The sequence below is a fragment of the Mchenga conophoros genome, linkage group LG16 (genome assembly GCF_057382185.1).
Source record: "Mchenga conophoros isolate Kocher_MC1m ecotype Shallow Benthic linkage group LG16, M_conophoros_male_GT1.1, whole genome shotgun sequence".
In the NCBI taxonomy this organism is placed as follows: domain Eukaryota; kingdom Metazoa; phylum Chordata; class Actinopteri; order Cichliformes; family Cichlidae; genus Mchenga; species Mchenga conophoros.
The window spans coordinates 19,347,348-19,358,401 of record NC_140541.1 but is presented as its reverse complement, the minus strand read 5'-3'; the positions used below and the strand labels follow the sequence as shown (position 1 = coordinate 19,358,401).

The following is an 11,054-nucleotide window of genomic DNA, read 5'->3' as shown; positions in this document are numbered from 1 at the left end:
GCACTTATTGGCTCTGTGTTTGTATTTTCCGAGCCCAGCAGAGTCTAAAGTGCTCCGTGAGCAGCAGAGACCGCGCGGCTGACGAACACCAGTTGCTTTCTGTTTCTGTTCCTGTCGGAGCCGCGCGCGCAGCCGCTCTGTGGAGAGAGCCCGCGAGCTACGAGCCCGGCAGAGGGAAACATCACATGGTGACACATCTTTACGACTGACGTCACCGTCCCCATCTCCAAGCAACCCCTCCATCAGCACTCGCGTCACCGTGCGCCCGAGCCGCGCGGTTGCCCAGCAACCCTTTCCTTGCGCTCGGGTCCGGCCTTGCCTTGCACCCAGCTCGAAGCTCTGACGCGGGTGTGACGTTAATAAGGTGGGTATCAATTTGTTATGGTGGCGAGGAGAGGAGGGAGGAGGAGGAGGAGGAGTTCCCCCTGTGAGTGCCGAAGCCCTCAGCTCTGCATTCCGGCGGAGCTTACAGGCACACACACCGGCCGCAGCCTGGTCCCGGCCTCAAGACTTGTTGTAGAAAGTCAAAGGAAAAAGTTACCCCGCGCGTGTTGCCTGCAGTTTTTCCTTTTTGTCTCGTTGTTTATCCGGAGCTCTGTTTGTGGAATGGTTGACGTTTCGTCCGAGAGCTGCCTGAAGTGTGAGAGAAGGTGGTTATTATCGTTGTAAGGTAAGAATTACTCTCGATAACTCACATTTTACTGGCTCATTGTCACTTAATAGAAAAACTGGTAATTTTACAACTCAGCCAAAGTCTCTTTCTCTCTGCCTCTCTCTCGCTCTCTCTCTCTTTTTTAGTTTTCTACATGTATATATATACTATTTTTTTTTACGTATTATTCAGCCTCTTTTTCTTAATGGTCGTGAAAGTGTCGCTTTTTCTTATAGGTTAGTGAAACCTATTTGTGTAGATCTCTTTGTACCCAATGAATGAATATCAGCGGGCTTGTTTATATATATTACACGTATTTGTACACCTGTAACGAGATTGTAGTCGTATTTCCAGCTTAACTCGTTTATTACACCAACAATGTTTCGATAAAGTGATCATATAATAATTTTAATTCGTCTGTGTTTTCAAACAGTCAGGACCAAATGCTCGTTACACGCGGAACAAAAGCTTCTAGCAAGTGAATTTTTACACAAATGCAATAAAATGAGTAATGTGCACCGCTGTCTCTGCAGGTTCGTTTATCACAGTGCTGTAACCCCAGTCTGTTGGTACGCCATGGTAATCATGACAGAAACCAACCGGGGAGCTCAGTCGAGCCCTGCCCAGGGGAGGCCGCTGCAGGTCGGCTTCTATGAAATCATCCGGACCCTGGGGAAAGGGAACTTTGCAGTGGTGAAACTGGCCAGGCACAAAGTCACTAAAACACAGGTCAGCTGCTTTAATATCATTGTTAATATTATTAATTTCTACTTGCAGCTTTTTTTCTGGCCTTTCTTTTGAAATTTGCAATTTTTAACCACGATTCCCCCCCCCCCATTTTTAAGGTGGCAATCAAGATTATCGATAAAACCAGGTTGAATCCTTCCAACCTCGAAAAGATCTACAGAGAAGTGCAGATAATGAAGCTGTTGAACCACCCTCATATCATCAAGCTCTACCAGGTGTGTATTGTGGCTAACCTCTCTCTGCTCTCTGAAATGTCGTTGTGTGCAGTGCAGAATGCTGCGTGTGTAATTCAACCTGTGTTACGCCCTCACGGTAGCCAGACTGTATGCTGGTCTGCAGGGAGCTGGTCTAAATGCATGCATGAGCATTTGAGTAAAATGCTCTGGTGTGGAAGGAAGCCTTTGCAAATTGAGGAAAAAAATATTTTCCCTTAAACAGCACTGGTGCGCTGCAGAGCACTGCCTTTAAGGACCATTTGTTGCCTGGTTTTAACCAGCTTGCCGATTCTCAGAGTATACTGAGTCATAAGTACTGCAGAACAGCATTAGTGCAATCCCCTTTGACCTCCCTGTATGCGTATGTGTGCTTGTTAGAGAGAGAACAGTCATCGGTACCAGCCGCTGCTAAGAGCATTGCATTTCTAAGATTTCTTCAGTTGTTTGAAGGAAGAGGTGATGGCAGAGATATGGGAAACAGAGCAGGCAGGCGACTAATTACCAAAACATCCACAGGTCTGGACTTTAAGCCTAATTAGCACCTGTTTAAACCACTGCAATGTGTGTGCATGTCACGTGAAGGCTACCCCACAGCAAAGCGCTGCTTTACTGCTAATCAAATTGAAGACTTAGTCGAAAGAATCCGCTTTTCCCCCCTCAGCTGACCTCGCAAGCACCGCGGCACGCGTCTGGCAACAAACACACACCCATGCAAACAGACACACAATGCCCTTTCTCTGTTTTTTTTCATTCTGGATTTTTTTCTGCCTTTTGCTTTGTTCTCTGTTGTTTGCTACTTTTCAGGATTCGTTTGTATCTGGTTTTAAATGGCTGAGCAGCTCTTACCATGAAATCATGTCTAGACTGCAGAAACAAGGGGATAATATTATTCCTAGGAATTTCTATAAGAGAAAAAACGTAATAAAGAAATCGAACATCATAGATGTCCACTATTTTTTTTTATTTTTTATTTAGAAACCTCCTTCTATTCATCTCACAAGACCACACAGACATTTTTAATGCTTCACACTGATGGTACAAACAATTCAAAGAGGATATCAAAATTTTTCATATGTTAAAAAGAAAAAGAAACATCCAACCACTCAACAAATTAACCATAATGCAGACAGAAAAATGCATCACTTAAGATGTGTAAGCACAAATAAAATAGAAATTGAAATCCCCAGTACATGATCGTCTCTTCTGACACACACCAATATGCAAAATAGTTTAAAGGCATTCATGCTTTATACATTATTCAGATGCGTCAAGTGAGTGTAAAGACAGATTAACCATGAACGAAGCCTAACACTTCAGTTAGATTATGTGGAAAAAACATGAGATGGAATTCATTAATTTAAAAGATAGAATGATAATAAAAAAAACCAATTTTATTTAAAAGACCATTTTTGATCTGACAGTCTTTGTTTTGTGATAGAGCGAGATGATAATCTGTAGGTTTGTGGTGTTGTATCACTGCTGTGCTGTCTGTCCTCTGTCCCTTGTTAATTTCTTCCTGGCCTTGGGTTGTTCAAGGTGATGTTAGTCAGATGGTTGTTAGCAACCCTCGTCACCTCCTCTTTCTCCTTCCTGCACAAAGGGAGGGTACTGACATAAGACCATCTTGTGATCTGTAGATTACATCCTCTAGTATCCCTGCAGTTTATTGGGAGACCTCACGATAAATCAGCTGCTGCTTCCACTTTGTTTTTGTCTCACGGGAACCAAAACAATTCCTCTAAACTGAAAGGTCATTGAAGTCTCTCTCCCGCTCATTGTTTGTTTGCATAAACCTCCCGTCTTATCGCTTTAAATTCCACTGGAATCTCATGGATTTTTTTTCTTTTTTTAATTTTATGCTCCCATTATGCAGCTTTTAGCAACCTTAAATTGACCTTATGGAAAACGAGGAGTCCAATATGGATGTTAAAGGGTTTATCTTTATTCGGGGGTGACTAGGGGCCCTTGACGCGCCATGGCTGTTCTTCGCAACAGTGACGTCAGCTGCACCTCAAGGTGACAGGGAGCTGCCCTATCTCGCAGATAAAGACTTGTGCCCGCTTGGGGACCTTGGTGTATTGAATCACCGTTGTCTGGTTTTCTAAAGGACCCGGTGGCTGAAAAGAATTAAGCTCCGCCATTCACTGGAATTTGGTGACATTCAATTTAGGAGTTGGCCAGCAGCTTTATCCAGACAGGACTTTGTCATCTGACGATAATTGCTTTGTTGTGCAACCTTTTTAGCTCAACTGCTCTGTCCCTGAGGGCTCTCATGGGAAACGGAGGCCTTGTGTGAGCTCCAGGAAAGAACCGGGAATTACGTCTTTCCGTCCCACAAAGTGCATTGAGCTCTGAGTGATTGCACTTTGAGTGTTTCTGATACACCATGTGAACAGCCCATGTGAATGTGCCCCGCTCTGTTTTCATAGATATAAAGAGATAGGGGGAAGCTTGAAATTCAACACTAGCATCCACTGCCAGCTGGTATCAGCCTCAAGAAAAACATTCCCAAGCATTGGATCAGCTGGTTTGAGTCTGAATGTTACGCATTCCTTTTTGGGTCTGTATTGACGTGTGTAAACGGGTTTTAAGACATGAGGAAAATGCGCACGGGAAGTCACTGACGGTTTACTTATGCAACAGGGCATATAATGGAAAACAGGGTGTTGGTGTTTTTTTAATTTTATGTGTATGGAGACATTTGCAAATGAGGAATGTGGTGGTTATAAATGCTGGAATGTGCTACAATGAAACACTGGGAACAACTTGAACTTTGAAATATGGTTATCCATGACACAGTTACACTCATTGTTTTTTTCTCTTTTTCTCTCTTAGGTCATGGAGACCAAAGACATGCTGTATATTGTGACAGAGTATGCAAAGAATGGAGAGATGTTTGGTGAGTGAAGCCTTAAGCCTTTTCATTTGCATTCACAAAGGTACATAGCACACCCAGAAACACAGAGGTTAATTTTAACCCTCCATGACAATTAAAAGGCCACTGGCAAAATAAAAGCATGGAAAAAGGAAGTAACTTCATAATAGACCCTCCTAAGAGTCTGATCCTGATAGTCTGGATCCTCTCTCCCTGCAGACCACCTAACCTCAAATGGCCGCTTGAGTGAAGATGAAGCACGAAAGAAGTTCTGGCAGATCCTTGCCGCGGTGGACTACTGCCATCGGCACCACATCGTTCACCGTGACCTAAAAACTGAGAACCTGTTGCTGGATGCCAACATGAATATCAAACTGGCCGGTAGGTCGATCATATTCTTAGTGTTGGCTGGTGATAAGATGCAGTGTTAATGGTTTTTAATGCAACAACGTCCTTCTGTACCTACTTGCTGTTTCTGTATTCTGTTCAGTTTACGCCTGAAGAACGTATTTGGTGCTCTGGGATTCTAATTAAATCATTGTTGTGCCATCTATGTGCTAATTAAATGTTAATTATTCACCCATTTTACTAAGACAAGCATCAACCAGAGGAAATGAGCTCAGCACACAATCACACGCTTTTACATGAAGAAACTGTAGAGCCAAATTATCAGAAACAGGAAAACAGTCAGTCTTTTGTATGAGAAGATATGTTAACCCGAGCTTACTTTGAAGTGTTGATGAATATCTCATGATGATAAATTACGTAACACACCATGAACAGTACTAAATCTGCGCTATAGGGCCTGCAGCGCTTCAAGCTGGAATGGAAAGCAAACAAGTTTGATTAAAAAAAGTTGTTCTACACTTGTGTCTGTGTGCAGACTTTGGATTTGGAAACTTCTACAATGCAGGGGAGCCTCTGTCTACATGGTGTGGCAGCCCGCCTTATGCTGCCCCTGAAGTGTTTGAAGGGAAGGAGTATGAGGGGCCTCAGCTGGATATTTGGGTAAGCTCCGGGAATGTAATATGGCATTACTGACAGAGGAAGCGATGACATTTACATAATCGTGATTACATTCTCCTTTTTGCTCTTTGCTTCGCAGAGTCTCGGTGTCGTGCTTTATGTCCTCGTCTGCGGCTCTCTTCCATTCGACGGAGCCAGCCTTCCCGCGCTCCGGCAGAGAGTCACCGAGGGACGATTCAGAATCCCTTTCTTTATGTCACAAGGTATAAATTATCCCAACAACAGTTACCGCAAATTACTAAAACGGTGTAAACTACATACAGAGACTCATTCACTGTTTGCGTACTTTAGACTGTGAGAATCTGATCCGTAAAATGCTGGTGGTGGATCCAGCCAAAAGGATCAGCATTGCTCAGATCAAGCAACACCGCTGGATGATGGCGGATCCGTCAGCTGCCCACCAGATCCTCAGCCATCCCCTCACGGAGTACAATTCCAACCTGGGCGACTACAGCGAACCCGTGCTGGGCATCATGAACACACTGGGCATCGACCGTCAGAGGACTATCGAGGTGACTGAACAAGAATCAAAATGTGTTTAGTGGTTTTATGAAAGTATTGCAGTCACAGTAAAAATACTCAGTTTACGGATTTACAGGCAGCGGGTAGGCTGCAGCTAAGTTTTCATTCTCTCTTAAGTTGAACCTACATTGTATTCCTTCAAAGACCTTATTCTGTATTTAAATATAGATTTCTCACTCTGTCATCTCCAAATATATAAATGCAGATATATGCAGCTATATTTGTCTTTCCCTTAAAAGTTTTAAAGAGGTGCTAAAGAAAGCTATAAAGAGAGAGCACTGGTTATAAACTGTCATTACAAGCCACAGAAAGTAAACAAAATGGCAAAATGACTAATCTTCTGACCTTATCTTCAGTCTCTGCAGAGCAGCAGCTACAACCACTTCTCTGCCATCTACTACCTGCTACTGGAGCGAGTGCGGGAGCATCGTGCACAGCAGCTGAGCCGCCAGTGTGGAACATGGAGCCAGAGACCAAGGAGCACCTCCGACTCCACAAGCCCAGAGGTCAGCACTATAGCTGCATGTAGCTGACTATCAATCTCCATTCTTATTTGCATGAAGTTTAATAATCTCTGTGCTTTCTGCTTCCTTCTAGGTGATCATGGAGTCCACTGAGAGTTTTAGAACAACAGCGTTTTCACTTCCAACCAAAAACACCCCCCCTGTGTACTCAGAGGTAGAGTGTGACCAAGCTGGATTGTTTCAGGTAAATTTCTTAAATAGCACGCTCTCTTGCATCTATATTAATAGACCAAATGCAAAAGCTGCACCCTGCCCTGCTAGCAGTCAGTGGCTAACAGTCAACCTCCTTCCTTTTCAGCGTGTAGTGTTTCCAGTGGAGGCCAGTCTGAACAGATTGCTCTGGAACCGCTCCATTTCACCCAACAGCCTGCTGGAGACAAGCATCAGCGAAGAGGTGCGACCCAGAGACCTGGAGGAGGAGGAGGCGACGCAAACTCTTGGGCCCCTGCTCCCTCCAACCACCACCTCTCGCAGACACACTCTGGCTGAGGTCTCCGCCCGTTTCCACCAGTGCAACCCTCCATGTTAGTATAATATACATGCGCACGCATGTTCTTCATTCTTATAGCGATGCAGAGTCTTGACCTCTCCTGTTTCTTTAGGTATCGTGGTCAGCCCCTCAGACGGTGCCTCCTCTGACAGCTGCCTGAAGTCTTCTTCCAGTCCTGCCCCCACTTTGCAAGCTGCTGTAGGTGGGGTGGCAACACTTCGGGCCTCGGGGGCTGAGGGAGGAGCTCTGCTGTCTGCTGGAGCTCCCCTGGCTCTCTCTTCCCACCTCCTGCCCCAGGCCCAGGGCAGCCTGCCCCCTGCCAGCTTCCAGGAGGGTCGCAGAGCCTCTGACACCTCCCTCACACAAGGTACACACGCATGATCGTGAAATCATTTCCTGTATGCCACCTGCCTAAGCTGGTATTCAGGTTTTCTCACACGTACCATGTAGTAGGATCAACGCTGCATTGCATAACAGTTTCCCATGCCTTCACGCAGGCCTCAAAGCTTTCCGCCAGCAGCTGAGGAAAAACACGCGCACTAAAGGACTTCTGGGATTGAATAAGATCAAGGGTCTGACGAGGCAGGCTGCCCCATCACCCTCCTGTAACCGCGGTAGCCGGGGGTCACTGGGTCCAGCTCTCTCTGAGCACCGCAGCATGCTGGAGGAGGTGCTGCACCAGCAAAGGTGAGTCACATTATTGCAGGAGCACAAAGCATTATGGGATTGTTAATTTCATAAACTACAAACAATTGAACCCCAAGTCGAGCTGTTGATAACAAATCTCATCTCATTTCCCAGAATGCTGCAGATTAAGCACCAACCACAGCCTCAGGTCCAAGCCCCTCAGACAGGACCTCAACAGAAGCCCCTGCTCTTCTTGGCACACCAACAGTCACCATCTCCTCCGCCTACTACCGTGTTTGCTTCCTCCTCCATGTTTGACAACCCTGCTCAACCCGTCCTGCCTGCTCAGCAGGCTTCAGTGGGTCTGCAGCAGGGTCCCTGGCAACAGACCCTCGAGACCTCCGCCACAGGCTGCTCATCCTCACCCTGCTACTCCTCTTCTCTGTCCCCCGTGGCCTCTGCTGCCTACCTTCTCGAGGCACGTCTACACATCAGCCAGCAACCCCACCCTAACCACCACACTGGCCTCCGTCAACAGTCTGCAGCACAAGGCAATTTCCCCATCCTGTCCAAATCAGCCATGTGGAGGATGGGCTCGGTCTCTGGCACAGACCTCGACATGCAGGAGCTGGGTATGTCTGGACAGCAGCAGCAGCAGCTCAGCAGCTGTGTGATGGTGAAGTAAATCATCGGCCAAGCGAGACCGGCGAATGTTCTCTTGGTGGAAGAGCCAAAAAAGACTTGATGCTGAGCGCAGAAGAAAAGAGAGCAGAAGTGAAGAACAACAAAAAAAGCAGACGCAAGTGACGAATTTGTCTTTATGGGGTACACGTGAGAATGTGTCTGCACACGTGTTCGCTGTGTGTATGTGTTTTTTCTAATCGTATAAGCTAAAGACTAAGCAATAAACCAAACTCTGGATGAAGTGTTCGATTCGTAACAGCCAGAGAAGCAATAACAGACTGACAGACTCTCCTCGGCTCCGATGGACTCACTTGAATAGCTGACATTGCTGAGTCACTCTCATATTTTTATGCTGTCTAGATTTACTTTTTGATCTTTTTTTTAACAGGAAAGTTCGCTCTTCCATTTTTTCCTGTTTGTTTTTTTTTTTTTTTTTGCCACTTGTGTAAGCGCTCTCAGTGTTTTTCACTTGCCTGGACAGAAGACCAAAATTCATATTATTTTCAGTCTCCCCACTTTGTTCACCTTCCTGAAGAGACATTTCTCTGTAGCAGTGCAGTGAACACGCAGTATAGTAACCTAAGCTTACTCACACCGAAGGAGACGATTTTTATTTTTACTGAAACTGTGATTTTTTTTTTCCCCGTTTGTTTTTTCTGTGCAAGATTGTTAATTTTAGTGACGCAAAACGCTGCTTTTACCTCAAGCTGCAAAAAGACTGCTACACCCTCATCAGCCAAAACTGAGCGAAGACGGTGTTTCGCTGGTTGAGTTAAAGCACAGCAGGTACATCAGTCAGCCTGGTAGCACCCTACATGTGTGGATCCATACCCCTCCCTCTCCTTTGTCTGATAAGCACCTTTCTTTTTAGATGCTATTACTACCTCCTCAGGCAACAATTTGGAAAGGTTAAGAAAAACCTTTAAATGCTAATGAGCAAGTTGAATATCAGAGAAAGAGGGTTTTTCGTACGGAACAAAGACTGTGGGAACAGTGCAATATTTTACATGAAAGAAACCAATGGAAATGAGGCTTAACATAGGATGGTCAAAAACTCCACGTGTACTTGCCTGAGGTTTTGTGTTCGTCTTTCTTTTTTGTGTGTGTGTGTGTTTCATCTTGCCGTGCTAGCTAGCTGACTAGAAGAGGTACTTCTTATGATACTGTAGTGACTTAGAGAAGAGGCTCGAGGCATTTCAAAATGCTGTTTTGTTTTGTTTTTTTTGTTTTTTTGCTTTTTTTATTCACACAGCATGCTTGTAGATCCGAAAGGAAGAATTTGGGTTTTACCAAAGACTCAACAGCACAAGAAATAGAGGATCTGTCAAAAGACACACTACTGACTTTCCTCTTTGAATGCTGTCTCCAAGATGTAGCGTGGTGGTGTAGCGAACCAATTTCACACGATCTCCTTAGCCTTTTGCTGTGAGACAAAAGAAAAGAAAAGAAAAACTCCCGCTGCCACCAAATCCTAATGCTACGTGTATTGTGGGTATCTCTAGCTGTTACTATGAGGACCATGGTAGTGTTTGTTTTGTACTTTTCTAAAAAAAAAAAAAAGAAAGAAAGAAAAAAGAAGAAGAAGAAGAAAACAATCAGAACATAGCAATACCATAATGTGCAGGAAGTGGAACTTTCTTCAGTTGCTCAGTAGTAGCTTGAAATAGACACAGATGTCCTGCACTGAATTGCATGTGCAGGCAGTCGAGTTAAGGTGTTTGAAAGCTGTAACAGATGTGTATTAATGTGAGTGTAGTTAGCTGTCTCATGTCTGTGAAACATCTTGTAGGTGAGAGCTGTGTCTTTTCGAGCTCTTTTTTTGAAATTATATTGACCCCCCCCCCCTTCGGTTTATTGCACTCACTTCAACACCTGTGCCTTTGCCTGAACAAACTGCAGTCAGATTGCCCCACCCCCAGCCCCTCCTCTCTGATCCCCACATTGAAGAAAAAACGATCGATGGCTCCATTACAGGACATTTCCTCAGACGTCCCCTTTGATATTTTCTTTGACCTTTGAACTTGCTATCTAAACAAGCGAGATTTGCACTTTACTCATATTTCTTTTTTTTTTTTCTTTCGTTTTTTTCTCATGATGGGAAAAAAAATCACAAATCTTTTGAAACACTAAGACTTTCGATGCAAACCTGTAAAATTACCCTTGTGATAAACTTTGGATAAGAAGTATTTCATGTTTTTTTTGTTTTTTTCCTGATTTGTTACTTGACTGTGTGAGCATGAGCACGTCTTTGTGTGTATGGATGCATGCGTGTGGATGTGTGTGTGTGTGTGTGTGAGGTTATAAAGAGGAACAGAAGGAGGGAGGAAGGAAGGAGAAGAAATGTTAGTTGAAGAAAGTTGTTTATTTATGTGGCTATTTATTTAAATAAAGTTCACTTCCTAAACATTTTCTTTTGTGGTCTGACTTCTTGTTAAACCGCAGGATGTGTTTTTTAACCCCCTCTATACTGTTTACATTTCTGTAGATGACTAATTTTTTTATTTAGATCTCTTTGATTCAAGATTACAGCTTAAACTTTGAGGTTAAACTCTCAGAGATTCAGAAAACACCTTCAGGCCATCAGGATGGAGAATGAACGTCTCTAGATCTGTCGCATTGCCTTGGAATTAAGCAACATTTAGTGGCTGCACACTCACGTTCTAGCATTTCAATATTCATATACTAAACTAGA

The 11,054-nt window shown here is 44.3% G+C and overlaps 1 protein-coding gene across 1 annotated transcript; it reads left to right on the top strand.

Annotated features, from left to right (window-relative positions):
* Positions 1-391: 391 nt before the first annotated feature.
* On the top strand, positions 392-10,770 carry sik1 (salt-inducible kinase 1). Its single transcript, XM_085249254.1, has 14 exons — positions 392-670; positions 1,186-1,381; positions 1,498-1,614; positions 4,450-4,513; positions 4,709-4,870; positions 5,373-5,497; positions 5,595-5,718; positions 5,807-6,027; positions 6,394-6,543; positions 6,635-6,745; positions 6,860-7,085; positions 7,164-7,418; positions 7,549-7,738; positions 7,853-10,770. Exons 2-14 carry the CDS (start codon positions 1,229-1,231, stop codon positions 8,361-8,363), a joined length of 2,409 nt encoding a protein of 802 aa, XP_085105380.1. The 5' UTR covers positions 392-670; positions 1,186-1,228; the 3' UTR covers positions 8,364-10,770.
* The last annotated feature ends 284 nt before the right edge of the window (positions 10,771-11,054 follow it).